At 50.1% G+C, this 21264-nt stretch overlaps 1 protein-coding gene across 1 annotated transcript in view; it reads left to right on the top strand.

Annotated features, from left to right (window-relative positions):
• fam222ba (family with sequence similarity 222 member Ba) overlaps positions 1 to 21264 on the top strand; it is a 30957-nt gene continuing 9693 nt past the window's right edge. Inside the window, 2 exon segments of the mRNA XM_079737465.1 lie at positions 1 to 115; positions 21080 to 21207. Coding sequence (XP_079593591.1) covers positions 21126 to 21207 — 82 coding nt within the window. The 5' untranslated portion in view covers positions 1 to 115; positions 21080 to 21125.

A 21264-nucleotide genomic window follows, 5' to 3' on the forward strand; every position in this document is an offset into this window, starting at 1 on the left:
GCCGCAGACAGCAGCAGCAGCAGTGATTCGGCAACGCAGAGCAGCGGAAAAAAATCCGTCGATTTTAAACCATGACGACAAACTAAGCGATGCCTTTCGCGGAGGTAAACAGAAAGTAAGTAGATGGGACGTGTTTGGCCTTTTCACCTGACCACACACCGGGCTGTTGGTTCACATTATCACGACTGTTGTTAGGGCAGAGACGGCAACAATGGAGCGCTGTGTGTATGTTTCAGACTGACGTTCCCAAACTGGAGCTAGCTAGCCAGCCAGCCACCTGACCATAGTCTGTCATCAGACGGACTATAGTCAGGTGGCTGGGCTACCTTTCTGATGACAGACTGGTCAGCCACCTGACAGACTAGCCAGGCACCTGACTAGTCTGTCTGTCTGATGACAGACTAGTCAGGTGCCTGGCTAGTTTCTCATTAGACAGACTAGTCAGCCACCTGACTGTCTGTCCTCAGACAGGTAGCCCAGCTGCTCCGCTGACAACCCCCAGGCGAGCCGCACTATTGGACATATCCTTTAGGGTTTCTCATGCTCCTAGGTGGTTCGCAGCAGGTCTGTTAATGCCTTTTTTTTCGTCTTCTGGATACTTCACCATGAGGACTTGAATAGATAATTGTTACCTCTGTCTGTGAATGTTTATAGATTGGCTATGCTCGTCTTGTTAAACTGCTTAACTACGGATTTCACTGCGTAATGGGTTTCATGAACCATTGGCCGTACTTCACTTCGCGACTGTGTTTCGTGTGGGCAATGTTCAACCGTGAGTTTTAAAGAACGGACCACTATTGTTGTTGATGAATCCGCCTTTCCTCGCAAATTTGGATAGAAGGACCCTGCTGTAAAGTAGGTATTACGCATTATTTTGGTGCTGCTTGTATGATCGTATAATAGCGGTAGTGAAGTTGATCCGCATTAGTTAGTATTCTTCCATCATCATGCTACTGATGGATGTGCACTGCACTCATCGTAATGATCGCGTTTGGATGAAACGCAACTATGTCCTGGCATTTTAGACAAGTCATTCTTTCCATTCGCTTGGCCATTGGCTTTAGCCGGCAAGTGTTAAAAGGTAACAAAAGATTGACGTCACCTTGCAAGTGTGCCGCACAATAACCCCGACCACATAGGATTGCTGAAGTAGTTTGGGGGATGAAATGGCTTTCTTCATATTACTATCAGGTCAGTGTCTGCGTCGCGGACACGGCGCACCTCGTAGGAGTGTTTCGAGAATCCCGTGCGCGTAATTGATGAGATCCGGACGGTATCGGGGGAAATTAAGCTTTTAAACGCGGAATGGTTAATTCTGTACTACAGCCTGCATGTTATCTTTGACTTTTCTGTCTCTGGCTTGTTTGTTGCGTATACAGTGCAATAGATCGTAACGGATGTGATTACAAAACACATTTGGGTGGGTTTGTAACTGGAGCAGGTCATGGAGCCGACAATAAATATTTCGCAAAAGGTAAGATTATGATGGCAATATGAAAATGTTAAGTCCTTTCAGAAATGTCAAGATAGAAAGTGGACTTCATTCAAAAGGATATTCAAGGTCTAACTGAGTTCTTTACTCGATTTCCGCGCTATTGAAAATGTCTTTTTTGTGCGTTTTCTGTGGAGTACCCGATGCTGCTTACCTCTTTTAAAAAAACATACTTGACATTTGGTTGACTAAAAGTGCCCACAAAAGTGCTCACACTCAATTTAAATCCGACGGGGTTTACTGAGGATACTAGACTCTTAAACTGTATTTGTCACCGTCTAGAAAGAATCCATTAACATGTTGGGGCCAAATTTCTCAACAATATGGGGATTATCTTGGATATACGGCCTATAAATCTCATGTTTCCACATCATGTGTGAAACGTATGATGCCGAGAGCAGAAGGACAAAGTATGCGAAGACGTTGCCTGTAGCTGGCCTTGGGTAATATGTCAGGTAGCTTACGGTGTCATAAAAGGTTTACTCAGAGCTTTTAGATTGTGCTTTTTCAACATAGCTCGTCGATTAGTGTTTGTTTCACCCTAGCTAGTGAATAGTTAAAACTGCTGGCATGTCTATATTGAGGTGGTTGGCCTGTAGGGAAATAGTAACTTTACTGCTTTAAAATGTTTCAATACAATCAAGATGCAGTTTCAAACAGACGTACAAGATGTTCCCGAAATACTTATGAGTAATGTATTGATTCAGGCTCTTGTCATGGGGTATTAGCCAACTGCTGGTAAATCAATTGATGTACAATGGGATGAAGAGTTTATTTTTTAACTATAAGTGTATGTGCAGAAACATGGATATCATTTTTAAATAGTACTTCTACCAATACTGTTACCATCCTCAATGATGTCAATGAATCCTAACCAGTGAATGGAAACCAAGAGATTATTTGCTGATTCTCATCCTTAGATGTACAAACGTTAAATCTGTTTACTACTAATATGCATAGTGTAACACAGTAATGACTGATGGGTCTTTTTGGGCATCATTCAAACCTCCACGGAGCTCAGCTCAAGTTCCACATTCCACGATATGCCTTGATTCCCCCTGGGATCAATAATATCCTTCAATCATCTGTGGCTATCGGTTTTTCGTCTTAAGATTCTTTCTATGGTTCGTTCTATCTGTGCAATATTTCTCAACCAAATACCCTAGACTTCTGGCGGCTTATTTCAAACAGGGCTGCATAAACAGTACAACATCAAAGATGTTCTTTACTTTCTTGGAGGTTTCCTATAGCTGTGGGCTAGGAATAGCAGATCACAAGGTACAAAGAACCAACCGAAAGAGCGCAAGTTAGTTTTCTGTTGTTGTCAGCTGGTGTTTGGGATTCACTGAGCTCATTAAAATAGATTGATTAGGTACAATTATGACTCGGGGATTGTGTACTTTACTTTGTAATGGCTTTAATGCCCAGCACTTTTTTAAATTAATTTTATGTGATCATTTTGTGTGCTTGAACGATCCACTTTGCTGGCATCAGTTTTGTTGTGTTCAAAGCCAGTCCTTTTTTAAGTGTGCCTTTACAGACCTCAAATGGTACGAGAGATGCTTTAACCACACACTCTCGCCAACCAAGAGCAGTTCATCCTCTCTCAATCTCCTGCAGGGGGTGTTTATGGATTTAATGACCCCAGCGCATTTAGTTCTTCATTTGCATCAACCATGTTGTTCTACATGACTTGCATTTTTGGGAATATCATCCATTTGCACAGTAAAACTATGCTGCTCTGCCACACACGCACACAAGCACACGCAAACGCACACGGGCACACACACACACACACACACACACACACACACACACACACACACACACACACACACACACACACACACACACACACACACACACACACACACACACCCAAACGGGCAGCAGGGCAGGGATTTCACAGGTACAGACAGTCTGTCTGCCAGGTCCCCCCCATTCATTCCGCCATTCACCAGTGTGCAGCTGTCAGCTCCTGCTCCCCCAAGCAGAGCTGGCCACCACTTGGAGATACGAGCTGTCAGGCCATGCTGTGTCTTCTCAGCTGTAAAAAAAAAAAAAAAAGAAAAGAAAAAAAAAAAGTCTGTTTCTCCAGAAAGGAGACAGGTGTTTGCTACCCTTTAGGTAGCCTGGCTGTGACACAAGTCACATAAAGCTACCTTATAAAAAAAAAGGAAAAAGCCGAGGAGGACCCTGCGGTCAGTCAGGCGGTAATGAATGCTGCCTGGCGTAGGGTCCAGATCAGGTGTTTGTGACATGGGCTGCGTCTGCATGCCTGACAGAACAAGGGATTGGCTTGCAGGGCTTAGTTCGCCAGTCTGCTGCTGCGTGGTATTTAGTCAGCTCACAAGGATTGTGTTATACTGTCCCCTGAGGCCCCCAAGGCTACTCTTTGTATTAGCTTGCCATGTTATTTAGGTTTTTTTCGCAGGGTTTTGTTAGCCGGCAGGTCCAATTAAGACCACTCCGCCCCCCCCCGCCACCACCCACCAACCAGAAGAGAAACCCTGCTTGCTATTGCTGGAAAGTGTGCGTAATCAGCAAAGCAGAGAGGGCCTCGAGCAAGGGAGCGCCTGCAGCCCACGTTACCCAAGCCACCATGTTTAGCTCGGGGCTAATCAGAGGATAATCTCAGTCTCCTGATGATTTCCAGCAGAACAGCAGCACACAGAGGCACTCGCAGACGCAGGAGAGGTGCGGTGCTCTCCTATAGGCCCCTGCCTCCCCATCGCTGTATGCGATCAGAGCTGTCGGGACACACCAGGGACAGCAGCAGGGTTGTTTACGCATCTCTCCATCTCCCAGGAACAGCGGCGAAGCCGGCTAGATATTGTCATCTGTTTATGGCACCAGATAAGGCCACTTCAATCCGATCAGTGACCCTCCCCGGACCTAGCCCTCTGTAATAAGACGCAGGCCGGGGCGAGTCGCATATTACTCTGAGCAATCCTCACCCTCCATCAGCAGGTCTCGGGTTATTGCGTGTTTTCTTTCTTCTTTTTTTTTTTTTTTTTTTTTTACCTTCTTACTCTGACGTCCATGCCAACCGTACACAGCACAGGGCACCCAGGGTAAGATGACTCTTCGACAGAGAGGCTGCTGCTGTTTCTGCCGTGGTCTGGTCAGCGTGGGGAGGAGGAATACCACAGTGAAGTGTCAGGAGAGCTAGGGGCAGTATCGAGTGGCGGGATTGGATGGAGAGAGCTGAGAGTGTCATCGCTGGCACGGGCGCCCGATGAGGCTAAGCTTCTGGAGGATTAGAGCACGAGGAGATGTAAAATGCTGTTGGCTAATTGGGCTTTATTTTTAACATTTCAAACGGTTTACGTTTAAGGCTAAATTGGCAAAGGATTTAGAAATCTGCTGTAGTCAGGGGAGAGCCGCTCTAGAAACTAGGCTACGAGTAGGCGATATAATCTAGCGGGTAACATAGATACGATTGTTCATGCGCCCGATCCTTAGTACTATTTTAAGCTAAAGGGTTGCCTTTACCTTTTTTTTAATGCGTGACATTTAACTCAATTGTGAGCCCATTTCACTATTTCACAACAAAAGAGGCCATCCAACAATCCCTCTCAAAGTTCACCCTCATTTCCAAACCCAACCCAAGTCAATCCACCCTCCAGAAATAATGTTACAAAACCCACTTCCTTGTGACTTCTTCTTTCCCTCCCCCCAACCCCGCATTAAAAACACCACAATACGTTGCCTTTTGGGTGCTGGCATGGATGCCACATGATCTAATGTGTTCAGAATCTCCTATTCCTCAAAGGCTTCCTGGTCGCAGCGAGAGCCTCTTGTTCGTAACGCAACACGACATCTCTACCTTTTTGTCGCTTTCAGCTGACTCTAGGTGACGGGGGTCAGACATCTTGCTCAACGATGCCTGCGGGCAGTCTGCCGCCATCGGGGTTGGAACCTGGCCACATTTGCGCCGGGGAGTCAGAACACCCCAGCTATGCGGTATCACGTTGCCCAGGGATGGAGGAGGAGGCGCTCGGAGTGATCACGGGGGCAGGCGGTCATCGCCATGGTGCCCTGCCGTGTCGGCCTCTGTTTTATCATCAGCTGCAGCACTTCTCAAGGCCCCAGTGTGTGGGTGTGTTGCTTTCTGTGCACACTGCGTGCTGGAGGAGGGGGCGCCACTTAAATGGGAGCCTTTATAACTTCCTAACCCTCCGGCCCTGTTAACAGCCATTGTTGAGCATGGTGAATGGTATCTCCGTGCCTTGAAAAGTAGCCAGATGACATTCTTCCTGTTGTTGGAAAGAGCCTACGGGTTGTGTTTTTGAAAAGCATTTGAAAGGATAGGCGAAGGCTGTGACCTTCACCGGCTAATCTCTGGCACGTCATTCAATGCTCGTTTGAAGCAAATCCAGGCTTTCTTTTTCTCTTACTGATAGGAACCGCAGCGTTCTTTTTAAGTTCATGCCGTATCAGGGCAGGCCACTGTTCCCTCTCCTTGAACCACTACTCGAAAGAAGCCAGAAGGTCTTTTTTTTCCTTTTTCTCTCTCTCTCTGTTTGCAACTGAGCTGAATTGTTATTCTGGCCAAGCAGTGCGTTTGACACCTACGTTGTCCAAACATTTCTCAGGCCTGTGACTGAGCCCTCTGTACATAGACCTGTGGGCTTCTACAGCACCTATGCACCGCATGCTCAAACACTAGGACGAAATACATTTAGAGAGCTGTACAAGAAAACCAAAGCTGTGGTGGGGATTTTGTCTCGATCCATCCAGCCTGGGTTGTTTACATCTCCTCTGCTTCAATGTGTTTTGTAGTACAGAGCTGCCTGCGTTTCCTGGAATGTGTGTGGATTCTGACTCTCTCTGTGCTGGGATGTTGGCTGTAATCACAGTTCATAGTTTCACCTGGTAGGCGGACTGGACTAGGCGAACACCGGACATAAGTATCCTTTAAGAACCCTGGTGCTGCTGCCCATCTGGCACATGACGATCCCTTTTGTGAGTTTCTATACCTTTTTTTTTTCTATAAAAAGACATGGACAGAAACCTTCAAATATTGATATCGATACGTTGAGTTACCTTGGCGGGTCCATACTCCGCTATCGACCGATTGCATAAAGTAACAGCCTCACTTGTTCAACAGACTTTCACATAATGCCAAGGTCCATTTTGGACTGCTTCTGAATCTAAACATACAGCTCTGTTTAAAGCTTTGTATCCTTAATGTCGATGTAAGCCGAAGAAAGAAATCAAAGAACACAAGACCAGAAATTATATACTATAAGATATGTTTATATACAGGGTCCAAAATGAAATTGAAGTATTATGTCTAAGAAAAAAAAGATAAGCAAACGGCCAAGCAAATTTTTTGATGCCTGCCAAATCGTAAAATCTATGTGAAATTTGTCGGTTGGCAGATGGATATAATTTCTATCTATCTATCTATCTATCTATCTATCTATCTATATATATATATATATATATATATATATATATATATATATATATATATATATATATACATATATATATCATATGTGTATATATATGTATACTATGTATGTGTTCAGCTCTTCATATTCCCGGGCAAATAATAGTGAACTTCTAAGCGGTCTTGGCGGAGGTAGAAAGGTTGTTTGAAAGAGGCTCCCGGGGTGATGGCAGTGTGTTTGGAGTGTATCCTGTGAATAGCCAGCTTGCTTCCTGTGCCGCTGCTCTGTGGCCTCTATAGGGATTAGAAGGGGTCAGAGCTCTTGACAGTCTGTTGTCACAGCGCCCCCCCACCCCTCCCCTCCATGCAGAGTTCGTTCCACTCAGGCTGAGGAGGTCTCTGGGTTTGTTGCCGCTCATTTTGTAGGACATCTTTCAACAATCAATGATTGGCGTATCTTCTGCTATTTCCCTTCTTTGTTCGTGTCTGTCGAGCTTCGAGCCAAATGATGAAATTGTCCATTATGTGTGTAGCTTGCCCGCGTTTGTTTGTGTGTGTGTGTTTGTGTGCCTGTGCATACACCACATAAATCAGGAAGGTTGTGTACAAAGGAAGCATTGAATTAGACGGGAAAATGTCAACTTTATCATGCGACTGCATAAGCATTTGCGCATTATTCAGAAAATGTCCTCTCAAGGGCTGCTGGATGAATGTGATGGAGGCATGAGATGGGCGCAGGGGGGGGGGGGGGGGGGGGGGGGTTATAAAGATGTACATGAATGTGCTCTCATATGTTTGGTCCGGAGGCAGCCGGGTCGTGTGTCTCTGTAAGAGCCAAACCTTTGTGCTGCTTGGTTCTGATTTACTGTACCCTGGTCAGCGAGAGTCAATGGTACCTTTTTTTGGTTTTGTCGTCATGGTCCAAAACCAACAAATGTCACCCTGATCGCTCTGGCTTTAAGACCGGTCCACCCGCTGTGTGCATGTAAACAAACGCGACCTTACAGTCCCGCTCACCCGGGACCCGGACGAACAGACCGACGCCGACCGCTACTGCGAACGTCACTGGCATCAGCGGCCCGGTGCCAGGCACCAGTACGCTCTTCCTGTCCTGTGCTGTTTAGCTGCTCTCGCGGCTCTGACAGATTGCCGTCCCTATGGGGGGATTTAGTCAGCCAGCGAGGCCCGTGGCACAGACGCCGTCGTTGGGCTTTGATCAGCCGCAGTCTGCGAGGGGAAAAGAGAGAGTAATATTCCTGATCTCATTACAAGGAGGCATCTCAGGCGGTGTAATGTGTGATTTAACCTCTTGTCAGAGGCTATAAAGGGAAGCTGGGTTAATCTTGTGGTAACCTCTCTTCCACTCAGGGAGGGGTGCCTTCAATTTCCTTTTTCCCAGGAAAGTGTGGCCGGAAAAAAATAAATGTGATCTGCATACCGGTTTGGAAGTATGCATACCGAGGCACTGTTCACTACTTTACATAATATCTCGGCTGCGGAATATCTATCAGCGTTTGCTGGAGCACTCTGACCTTTTTAAGAAGCCGCGGACAGCTGGTTCGCAGGGAACTCGAGTAATGGCACATTTTTTTAATATTGCACCTTGGGGAAAAAAAGAGAAAAGAAGCCGTCTCTCGACACTTGCTTTGCCTGGAAATGGATTGCTTTACAGTCGTCCGTTGTTTGGCTCTGTCCTTCTGTGCCGCCCACACACTGTGAACTGATGAGGGAGAGGGCGAGAGAGGGAGGCAGAGCGATGGAGAGGGAGAGAGAAAGAGGGATTGGAGGTTTGGTTTAATCAGTCAAACACAGTTAAACAATTCCTTTGACTTGAAGGGATTAGCCTTGCCTCTGTTGAGCCAGTCAGAACCCATTCAACTCTACCTTGCCCGTTCCTTTAGGCCAAGGGCCGTGGCCTCTCTGGCACCACATAGAACCACATATGCAGCATGCTCCAATGCACCTGAATGGCGGGCCACTCTCCTTGTTCTTTGTTACCGGGCACAATTAGATTGATGGATTAGCAAATTAAATGCAGAGTGCCCTATTCAAGACCATCTCCACTCCCATCCTGGGTCTACTCCATTGAGGCCGTCATCATCATCATTGGCAGGATTTTAATTGGTTATCTCCCCTGACTGTAGGCATTTCAATCCTTCCACAGTCGATGCTGTTTAATCTCCTACAGTCCTACACACTTCAAACATAGTCTTATTGTTTTCCGTCCAGAGACAGATTGAATCCACCCCCCCTAGTCTTGTTCTTTCCGCCAAGTTCTTTGAGATTGTTATTGATCATTTGCAAGGTATTGATAACGCTGAGGAGCTAAAGTAGCCTTTACAATGTAGCTTAGTCTGGAGGTGTAGTTGTGAAAGGGGGATTGTGCTTAATGGCTCCTTTTCCGAGCCTTGCCCCCACATGTTGACCCTGCATTTTGCCTTCTAAGGCTTAGTAAGCATGCGTTCTGCATAGCACACCAACCCCCCAAGCTCAACTCATTAATTCACCATTTTATCGCCCATTGCCCTTCTAATCGGATGTGTGTCTTAGTCAAGTCTGTAACAACTAATTCCGGTATCTCAATACCTTCCCCCTCCCCTGCAGTTTCTCCCACGGTAAGGGCAGCAGGCTGTGCTCTTCAGAGAGCTCTGCTATCAGCCCCAGCAGGCCTGATGAAGGTCGCTCCCGGGGCGAGGTATGGGAACTCTGCGGGGTCATGCGGGGTCAGGGCCGGCCCTAATCCCACCTGGCGTGGTGGTGGTGGAGGTGAAAGTGTGGCAGCTCCTCCCACGCTAGGCCAGCCCGCACACACTCTCTCAACCATGGTTCTCTGATAATAATGAAAATATCTGTATATGGATTTGGTTATGTATTGTGACGGGAGTTATTAAGGATGGACTGACCTGTTGAAACAGGGCACAATACAGAAACACAATACAGGAAGGGCATCATCAAATACTTTTTTTTTCTTGTTTCATGCCATTTTGTTTTTCTGGTGCCAAATGAACATAAAAACGTCAAAGGTCATGTGTTCCAGTCGGGGAGTCATCGCTGTTCTTTAGCTGTCCATTTGTCGTGGGCTCTGTGTTATCGGTCCCTGTCTAAAGTCCATGATGTCCAGGGCTGATGGATGGCTCTGTCCTCATTGAAAGGAACAGCGGGGGGGTTGCAAAATATGCTGCTAGGTGCAATAATGAGGTGTTCAATGGCACAGTGCGCCGGTGAGCCTCATCAGTCTTCTTGCCAAGAGATACGGCCAGCAGGTTCATCTGTCTGGAGTCTGGACCCTCTATTCTTCATGCTAGCTAATTCTGGCTAATCGCAATACCCACACATAGCTACCCTAGATAAATGATACCTATACATAGCTAGCTTAGATAGATTCTACTAGCACAAAGCAAGCTCAGTTTGTTTGACGTCCATACATAGCTAGCTTGGTTTAGATTCTACTAGCACATAACTAGCTCAGTTTGTTTGCACCCACACATAGCTAGCTTGGTTTTGATTCTAACTAGCACATACCTAGCTCAGTTTGTATGACGTCCACGCATAGCTAGCTTGGTTTTGATTCTAACTAGCACATTCCTAGCTCAGTTTGTATGACGTCCACACATAGCTAGCTTGGTTTTAATTCTACTAGCACATAGTTAGCTCAGCTTGTATAACATCCAGCCAAAGGAAGCTCAGTTTAAATGATTTAAATATTCTGAGCTACTTTTACATCTAGACAAATTCTCTAAGTAGGCTAATCACCATCATAAAAATGATGGATTAGGAGTGAATAAGACAGACACACAGACTTGCTTTGCAAGTCTGAGAGTAGGAGATATTCCCATGCACACACTGAGGTGCGATGTTTGCCATTGTGGGCCCGTGTTTGCATTGGTCACTGGATGCACGGAGATGCTAAGAGTGTGTGTGTGTGTGTGTGTGTGTGTGTGTGTGTGTGTGTGAGTGTGTGAGAGCGCTTGGGGGGCTGGAGAGACTCATATATATATATACACACAGAGAAGAGGGAGAGAGTCCAAAAAAATGTCTTCTGTGACGCCAGGGGCAAAGAAAGCACATCTCACACAACTCTGTCCGGGAGATAAAGGGCTCTTTTATTCATGGACCGGTCTGTTTATATGAGAGAGGATGGTTCGGTTTCACCCGAGGCCAGACTGAATGTCAGGGCTGCTGTGGAGCGCTTGACCTTCCCTTTACACACACGCACGCACACACACACACACACACACACACACACACACACACACACACACACACACACACACACACACACACACACACACACACACACACACACACAGAGCGCAAGATGGATCGACCACAGCATAGAGAGCTTGAAATGCCATTTAATGTGAAATTAGATTTTGACTCGCAGGGTCTTTTTTGGTGTTCTACGGATTTTTTGGTATGCGTCAGAATTATGTTATCTGGTTCACTGCCAGTTGTAAATGTTTATATTCTCATTCCACTAATTTACATATAACATATAATAAATGCACTGGGAATGGCCCAGATACAGTTTGCCTGTTGATGTAGCAATATCAACATCTCACTATTACATCTCCAGTGTTTTTACATTACGTCCATGAAATCCAGACCACCACTAGAACAGGGCGAGGAATAACAAACAATCCCCACAGACATACCTCCCACTATGACACATACAAAATCAGGAACCGGGTTGACGGTTTAAGTCCCAACCCTTTTTATTACACCACTGCAGCTGTGACCTGACATGTTCCTGTAACTGTGCTTCGTCTTGCGTCACGTGCGTGTCGAGGCTATACCTGTACCGTCACAGGGTCAGTGTGAGAGATAGAGCCAGAGCGAGAGAGGTCAGCACAATTGATAAATACGCCCGTCCAGTGTAATGCCTGCGGCTGTTTCTCTGTGTTAAGCCCTTTTAGGGTGATTTACGGAGAGTCACTGCAGTGGGGGTTTGTTTTTTTGTGTTCCTGCCAGCCTCAACCCCTCTCTCCCTAAATCAGCACCGGCTCCACATGCCAGGAGCCAGCGTTCCGGCTGTAGCCAGCGTCCAGGCTGTAACCAGCGGCGCTCCAAAGCAGACCCGGGCCGGTTAATCCCGGGTCGTGCCACTAGCCCCGGAAGGGGATAAACGCGCTTTGGACTCGTCCGTTCACTTATCTGTTTTTATTTAATATATTTTCTCTTCCCGTCAGTGCAAAAGCACGCACGCTCACATACACCCATGCGCACACACACACACACACGTACACAAGCACACACACACACGTACACACGCATACGCACACTCGCATCAATGGAGAAAGTTGTGGTAATTCTCCTCGGGTAGGGTGGTTATCCCAGCTGGGGGAAGAGAACGATTGGCCTGGTATTAGTGAGGATTTATCTCTTCCTGTTGTTGAGTGCGCGGAGCTGCCACAGAGGAAGAGCAACAGCTGCATTGATTTGGGTTTGTTTGCCGAAGAGTATCCCGAGCAGAAATGTAAGCCGCACGAACACCTGGAGAGCGGGCGGGGAGGGCTCGTGGTGCGGGCGCCGCTATTGGCTGTGAACCAAGTGCGCGCACACGCACACAAGTACACACAGTCACAAATACACACACACACATTCATCCGTACACACACACAGACACACACACACATACACAAACACCGTACACACACACACACACACACACACACGTAAAGTCGTACACACGCACACACGCACGTAAACACATCTCTGATTCCTGTGTGTGTCGAGAGCCCTGGATTCCAATCAGCAGCACTTAACAAAGCTTTCTTCTTCTCCCGCTTTAATCGCAGGCTCAATTTGTCACCGGGGTGTCCAATTTCTGATAAGCTCTTTGACTCCGGCAAGGTGGGTGGAGGGGACCCGCGCTAAAATGGATGCACCTGCTCTGAAATGAAATCAAACCACTCCATCTTCATTTCCCTATTTCTTTCCACACCAGCTGGAACAATGCGTCGTGCACCGGCTCACAGACACCCCTGCTTCCCTGCCCGCCCGCCCGTTGCCGCCGCCGCCGCCGCCGCTCCGTACAATCACTTATTTCCACCACAGCAGCCGGGGATATAATGACCTTGCCGTGCAGCATGGCACGCCGTTTACAAGGAGAGCCGGGGATCTGTGCGCCGCTGCCGCTGAAGTGCAGATTACCGGCGTTACAGAAGGACAGGTGACCAGGTCACCGGTGTAGCCGCCAACCGGCTTTTTATCCCCACTCCGGCTGGGTTGACGCGTCCCCGGCTTCTCGTGCCCCCCCGGGGCCGGGGGGGCTGGAGGGTGGGACATGCATGGTCTTGACTGCGTACCCGGAACCTCTTTGTACCCCGGGGGTGGTAAAAGGCTGGGTTATTTGAGTTGATTTATTCGGTTCAGCCCTTACACTTTACCACACAGTCATCATGCAGGATCAATGCACAGTAACTTTTTACTCCTTTTAAAAAACACACACACACACACACACACACACACATGCACACACAAAGTCACACACACACACACAGTGGGGGGGGCGACAGGGTTGATCTGGTATCTGCCTTGTGACGGAGCCATACCATCGCCCTTGTTTTTGCTTAGCACCGTTCCTAAAACACTGCAATCTGGCATCTGTGACACCGCAGCATGCGACCCAGCCCGCTGTTGCTTCCTTGTGATAACCGGGAGGATAAGGGATGATAACATTGATGTCTCATGCTGCATGAAACACTGTCTCTTCTCTTATATCCATGGACCACAGATCTCCACGTTCCCCTGCATCTGATGGCTGGCCTTTGAACTGTGTGTGTGTGTGCGTGTGCGTGTGCGTGGTATTCTTTGTCTTGCCGTGTGTGTGTGTATGTGTCTGTCATTGTATGTGTTCCTTGAGTCTCTGCTCGGCTGTCACCTGTCATTCCCACAGTGCACCCTGCTTGGCAGTTGGGAGTCAGACTGGCAGGAAGTGGGGAGCAGGGAGTCTTTTAATTGCAGCACTCAGAGGGCAATGCCCCCACCCCCCCTCTCCACGGATACCAAATCACAGGCGGTCTCGGTGCAAACGCGTATCAACATGAATCATGGCTTGTGTTAATCAGAAATGAGGTGCAGCGAATCAAGCGAGGATGAGTAAATCATCAAAACACACATTGGAGCAAGGCCAGAGCCGATCTTGACTTTTCAGCTCACACACACAGACACACACAAACACACACCCACACACACACTGACTGCACACTACACACACTGCACACATTAAACACATACACGCACGCACGCACACACACACACACACACACACACACTATATAAACACATACACACACACACACATACACTGACACTACACACACACATACTGACACTACACTACACACTACACAGTACACAAGAGAGCGCTCCCCTGTGGTTTACGGCTGTCATGTCTGAGGGTAGACAGAGAGCCAGGCCCGCTGTCTGTCTGGTCTCTGGATAGACCAGGGTAAATAAATCATCAATGTGCTCTCTTTCATTTAGAGTCCCCTCCGCCCCGGCAGGCCCCGTCGTACTGCATCTTCTATTAGGGGAAAACATGTCTGTCCACAGGGCGACACAGGGCTGGCGTTTGGCGCGGATTTGGCTGGAGGAGCCCGCCGTAGTCGTCTCCGTCATGGCGACCTGGTCGGACGAGGGCCGACCCTCTGAACTCCTTTCATCTTCTTTGAGCGGTGTATCGTGAAATATTATAGACGTGGGCTCCCGCCGGTGCGCGGTTCTTTGCTTTATTTTCGCTTTCGCTGTGTGAAGAGGAGCGCCCCTTAAAAACTGCATTAGGTTTGGATTTCCAGTGAGGCGACCCTCATTCGGATGATTTCGTTAGCATGGCCTGGTGTGCTTCGCTTCACTCACTCACTCACTCACCCACTCACCCACTCGATGCATTGCTTGAGATTCCCCATGAGTATCTTGACAACATATTTTTCCCCTATATCCGCCAACGCCTTCTTCCTGATGAGAAGGACGCATCCCTGACCCCACCACCCCCTCCCTCTCGGCGTTCCCGGGCGTGGACCAGGCTAAGTGGAGCGTGAGTGGCTCTTAAGGAGCGAGGGCCGGGCAGTCGAGAGGCACGGCGGCAGCAGCCGGGTCCGCCCGCTGACGCCGTCTCCTCGCGCGTCTCCGAGTGGATCGCCGTTAATGACCGCACTCCGGCCGCGGCGGCGGGGTCAGAACGCAACGCTCCCGAGTGTACGCACGGTTTTCCGGTTTGTTCCGCAGCGTATTATCCCCTCAACGTGATGAGGCCTCCTCGACCTCACTGTATCATTCCAGACGGGAGAGGATACGAGGAATGGGCGGTTTGATGGCGTGTTTTGGGGTCGCAGTGGTCGTGTTTTGGTTTTCGTTGACGATATTACATTTAAGTCCTCGAATCTCAAAATGGGGAAACAGGACGCCAGCGCATGCACGCATGAGAACCATGACAACGAGCCCACGACAGTTCGAAGACTAACAGTAACGCACGTGTCTCCGCTCATTCCATCCTGTCCTTGTCAGCACTGTTGAATGCTCTTATTATTATTAATTATTCTTAAAGATCTAATTGTTACTCACAACCCGTGGTCTCCATGGTTACTTTACAGCTTACCCTTCACCACTTTTGAAACAACCCTTCAGAAACCTGAAGTGTATCTGCTCCTGTTGACAGCAGTCATACCCTCTCCCTTCTTACCTTTTCACCTCCACTAACTTTCTATTTATTTGCTTTCGCTTTCCGAGGTTCGAAAGTTCCCAAAAGTCTCCCCTCCCTTAAAACAAACACACATACACACTAACCTAGAAGGTGTGTGTCTGTGTGTGTGTGTGTGTGTGTGGGGGGGGGGGGGTCTCCGTTGTATAACTGCTCCCCCCTACCCCAGCGGTTGACAGTTTTATTCATGTAGGACTGGGTGCTGCTGCCTGACACCGCGCTGCTCTGTGTGAGGGACGAGCTCCTCGCTGTGGGAAGACTTGTTTGCCGTTTCCCCCCTGCCCCGCCCCCCTCTGCTGTTCCCCCACAACTATTCCCGTCTCTTTTCTCTCTCGTTTTCCGAGTACACAATTGTACAACTCTGCTGCTAATGAGACGTGCGTTGCACCGCCCCTGCCCAACCTCCCACCGCGATTCCCCCCCCCCCCTCCTCACGAAAAACGGGGTGTCCCAGAGTGAACCCCCCCCCCCCGTACCTCCCCATACCTCCCCAGGAAGCAGTGTTAGGATAGGGCGGAGTTGTTTGCCTATGTGGAGCAGGTCGTGGTAACCCAGTGCCTCGTCCTGGTGGAGCTCGAGGACACCCAGGTCTCCTCCGATGTTCTTGTTTTGTAAAGCTGGGTGGGCCCTAATTAAGGCCATGTCCGCGCTCCGGGCTGTGTCTTCATTTGTACAAGTGGTGGTGTGGGGGGGGGGGGGGGGGGGGGGGAGGAGGAGAGGCCGGGGAAACCTCGGAGCGTCTCGGAGCGTCGCGCCCGCTCTTGTTTTTCCCCCTCTTTATCTCCCCGACTCTGGAGTCGATGCTCGCCTTGTGACGCTAAAGTCATTCCGCTAGCTGTCAACAAACATATCTTTGGACTGGGAACCCGAGGGTAGACACGCAGTTAAGTAACGGCGCTGTTTCCCTCCGCTTGACTCGCAGGAACCGGCAAACACCGAACGCGGCCTTCTATCGCTAATTTGAGTTTCTTTTAATTAGAGTAGTTGTAAATATCCAGCCAGCGACTTAAACAAGACTCTTTCACCTTGCTGTTTTCTCCCCTCTTTCTACCCATGCCCAAGCGCATCTTCCTTTTAATGAGCTCATTTTTTGTTGCAGAAGCTTTTTTTATTTTTCCACTCACATTACCGCTGGTGAGTGTTTGTGTGGATGTCTTCCCGTGCAATTAGCCCTATAGGTTCCCAAACGCTGGGCCAAGCGTCGGCATAATGGCTCACGGAGGATGTAGTGATCAAAGCCTTTGGCACATAAATAATGTCGGCTGGTATAATTTTCTAAATGGCTCCATACCGTTTTCTTCTTGCTCTCCCTCTTTTTCCTTCCTTTGAATGCATTTCAATCTTTTTCTCTGTCTCTCTCTCTGTCTCTCTCTGTGTCACTCTTTCTTTCTGCTTCTCTTGATCTTTCTCGCACTCTCTCTCCCTCAGTCTGTCTGTCTCTCTCTCCCTCAGTCTGTCTGTCTCTCTCTCTCCCTCAGTCTGTCTGTATCCCTCTCCGTCCCTCCCTCTCCTTCAGTCTGTCTCTCTCCCTCAGTCAGTCTGTCTCTCTCTCCCTCAGTCAGTCTGTCTCTCTCTCCCTCAGTCAGTCTGTCTCTCTCTCTCCCTCAGTCAGTCTGTCTCTCTCTCTCTCCCTCAGTCTCTCCTCTCTCTTGGTCTGTCTTCTCTCGGGTCTGTATCTACCCCTCTCCCACACTTCATCCCTCCCTCCCTCTCCTTCAGTCTGGCTCTCTCCCCCTCAGTCTGTCTCTCCCTTTCCCTCGGCCTGTCTGTCTCTCGGCCTGTCTCTCCCTCGGCCCGTCTCCCTCAATCTCCCTCCTTCCCCAGCGAGAATGAAAGGGAAATATAGGTCAGCGTTTATGGCAGCGGGCTGACACATGACACAAGCCAGGGCCCATCACTCACTGGAGCCCTGTGTTGTCTGCTTCCTGCCTTTTATCCGTCGGCCAGTGAGAAACGCCACACGCATATCCACACGCACACTTCCCACTCCCGGCGAGACGTGCCGAGTCACGGGGTACTCTGCCCTCCTTGCGGTGTGTGTGTGTGTGTGTGTGTGCGTGTGTGACTTTGTATGCACGATGCTACGCCTGCAGGCTGGCCAGCCTCACGGGTGGGGGGGGTGATCGTCCTAGCCCTGCCCTCCAGATGCTGGGCTTGGCAGGGTGGTGGGTAGGCACAGCGCTTGCCACCCCTTCATCACTAGCGTGACTAAGCCACTGGGACAGACACCTGGCCCGGCCGGCTGCAGGCCCGGGACCCCCCTCTCCCTTCCTGTTGATCTCAGGGTGATTAAGGAGAGGTATCAGTGGAATATATCAGGAGGAGATAGCGGCCTGGTTGGCCACTGCTGCAGACTAATGCTGTTTTAGCTTCGGCCACCTCGCTCTCTGGCCAGGGCTTGTGTGTGTGTGTGTGTGTGTGTGTGTGTGTGTGTGTGTGTGTGTGTGTGTGTGTGTGTCTGTGTGTCTGTGTCTGTGTCTGTGTGTGTGCGCCTGTGCCTGTGTGCGCCCGCGGCTGTGTCTGTGTGCGCGCCTGTCTGTGTGTGTATGCGTGTGTGCCCGCGCCTTCCTCCGTGTTCGGCGTGCCGCTGTTTGATTTGCGGGCGGCGGCGTTGGCGGGGGAGCAGGCCTCCGTCTGTCTGACTTCCTGCTCTCCAGGCGAGGGGGAGCCGGGGCATTACCATAGGCTGACCTTTGCCGCGGCGCCCCTGCAGCACGGCTCCCTGACATTCACCGGCGCTGTGGGGGAGGACGGGAGCAGGTGGGATGATGGGCTGCTGGCTGCTCCTGCCTCCAGTTTGTTGACACGTGCGTGTGTGTGTGTGTGTGTGTGTTTGTGTGTGTGTGTGTGTGTGTGTGTGTATGTGTGTTTGTGTGCGTCTGTTTGCCCTCAAAGCCAAAAAACGGATGGTGTATGCGTACGTATAACATAAATATACACACGCACGCACGCGCGTACCATTTGCAGCCCTGCTGCTGCTGCTGCTTTTAAAGCCCTTGGCAAACGGCCGACGTGTCGACTTGATGTATGGTTTTCCCCCGTGCGTCATCCTAAACCTCGGAGCGTGGCCACCGCCGTCAAAGAGACAGTGCCGTTGTCTTCCGGGAGCGCCGGGCGTTGGGACATCAAGGCGCTGCGTGGCTGAGATATCCCCCCCCCGAGCTCGTAAAGGAGGAGTGCGCGGTGACGCAGTGGGTCCAGGGCAGCGCCTGGCACTAAATCACGGAGCGCCCAAGCCCCCAGACAGCCCAGTGGGCCAGGCCCTAGGGGTGGTCCGATCCCCAGCCCCCCCCCCCAGGGTGACCAGGTTCAGGTTCAGACCCCCCAATGTCCCGGCCCCAGCCCTCGTACCTGTGTGGCAGTAGAGCGAGAGGCCACGCCCCCTACCTGCTCCTGAGGGTCTGGACCCCCGTGTGTTTTCACGGGGGTCCACGCTCCTCCTCAAACCACAACAGACCAGCGCACAGAATGGCGGGAGGGAGTAGACGCCGAGGGCGGCGAGAGGGGTGGTGGGAGTCAGACCTGCGCCCGTGCCACGCACGCACGCACACCCGCCCGCCGTCCTCGGCACCCCGAGGTGCCCTGCGCGCCGGCGGTGTCTCCCGTGGGCGCGCTGCGGCTTCATTAAGCCGCCGTGTGTTTTTCACCTCTCGCCGGGAGGATTTAAATTAGCTGTCATCCTGACCTTTTTCAGCCGCGGCTGCTGCTGTTTTTTTTTTGTGAGAGATCAGCTTCATCTATACTTCATGCACTGACCGACCCCCCAACACCCACACACCCACCCTCTCTCACTCTCTCTCGCTCTCTGTCTGTCTGTCTGTCTGTCCGTCTTTCGCCCACCCTCTCTTCCTCTCTGTTGCTCGCTTGCTCTCTGTCTGTCTGTCTGTCTGTCTGTCTGTCTGTCAACCTATCTGTCTGTCTCTCTGTCTGTCTCTCTTTCTGACTGACTACCTGTCTCCCTGTCTGTCTGTCTGTCTCTCTCTCTCTCTCTCCCTGTCTATCTGTCTGTCTGTCACCCTGTCCGTCTCTCTCTCTCCCTGTCTATCTGTCTGTCTGTCACCCTGTCCGTCTCTCTCTCTCCCTGTCTGTCTGTCTGTCTCTCTCTCTCTCCCTGTCTATCTGTCTGTCTGTCTCCCTGTCTGTCTCCCTCTCTCTGTCTGGTCCTCTGCTTCCTCCCACCTCTCCTGCTGCTCTTCCTCCCCTCTTATCTCACCCCAGTGGGGGGGTTGCCAGACACTTTAAGGACGTCCCCCTGCGGCAGACAAGGCCTGTCAACGTTGTATTGTGGGTAATTGCCTCCCTCATAGGCGCTGTCTCACGCACACACACACACACACACACACACACACACACACACACACACACAGACACACACAGACACACACATGCAAACACACACACACAAACACTTATATAAATATTCCTTCCTGCTGTTGTTTTTTGTTTCCTTGCGATGGCGTGAAGGGTAGGGCGCGGACTGCGTCGGCTTAATTTGCTCCCTGACTGTTCTGGCTGCTGATTAAGCGACTGGTCGCTGGTGTTTTGAACACAACACTAAGCCGAGCGGAGCGGCGTTCTCTGTGCTCGTGCTTTTACACCGGGTTGTTACGCAAAGTGGCAGTCACTTAGCACAATTTTTCATTCCCTTTTTATTTTAGTATTTTTTTGATTTTATTATTTATTTATTGTTTTCTGGTCTTATTCTCCCTCTATCTAAGTCTCTCTCTATCACTCCCTCCCTCTCATTCTCCCTCACTATCACTCCCTCACTCTCTTTCCCTCTCCCTCTCTCTATCACTCCCTCTCTCTCTATTCCTCCATCCCACCATCCCGCCCTCCCTCTCTCTGTCCCTCTCTCCCTCTTTATCCCTCCCTTCCTCCCTCCCTCCCTCCCCCCCTCCCTCTCTCCCCAGTGTCTACGGGGAGCTTCACAATCAATTGAAGAGCTATTAACTTGTCAGTGCTGGGCCTCTCGAGTGTGCCATTGTACATGAGTCATTAATTTCCTCCCTCCGTGCTCCGCCAGGGCTCTCAGGTAGCGGCCAGCCGGACCACCTGACCCTGAGATTACAAGGGGACGCGGTGGACTTTAAGAGCAGCCTGCTTCCCTCGGGGCCCGCTCTGCCCGCTTTCCCGCTTTCCCCTTCGCTTTTTGATGTTTAATTGAAGTTGTTATTGCCGTCGAGTGACATCTCACCTGGCGCTGCAGGTGTGACTGTATTTTGTAATTGAAAAGGTAACCATGTTTTGCGCTCTCTCGCTCGCCCTCTCTTGCTCGCTCCCTCTCGCCCCGCCCCCCTTGGGGGACAAGCGAGCACCTCTGATTAGTCTGGAGCCTCTGTATCGCCTTGCTCCATTTGCTGCCCTGCAGTTATGTCTGACTACTGACCTCTCTCTGTGGCTTTTTTGCTCTCAATTCCTCTCTCTCTCTCTCTCTCTCTCTCTCTCTCTCTCTCTCTCTCTCTCTCTCTCTCTCTCTCTGCAGTGTGAGGAGAAGTGCGTGTCCCATGTTGCATTAGTGTCTATGTGAAATGCTGGCCTGTCTGCCAGGGCCAGGTGACCTCTCCCTCCAGCTTCTCCCCCACACGCAGATGAACACTGGACCTCAGAAATGTAAGTACGGCAACACACACACACACGCACGCACACGCACACACTCCAAGTACCGCC

The sequence above is a fragment of the Pollachius pollachius genome (assembly GCF_949987615.1).
Source record: "Pollachius pollachius genome assembly, chromosome: 6".
Taxonomy (NCBI): domain Eukaryota; kingdom Metazoa; phylum Chordata; class Actinopteri; order Gadiformes; family Gadidae; genus Pollachius; species Pollachius pollachius.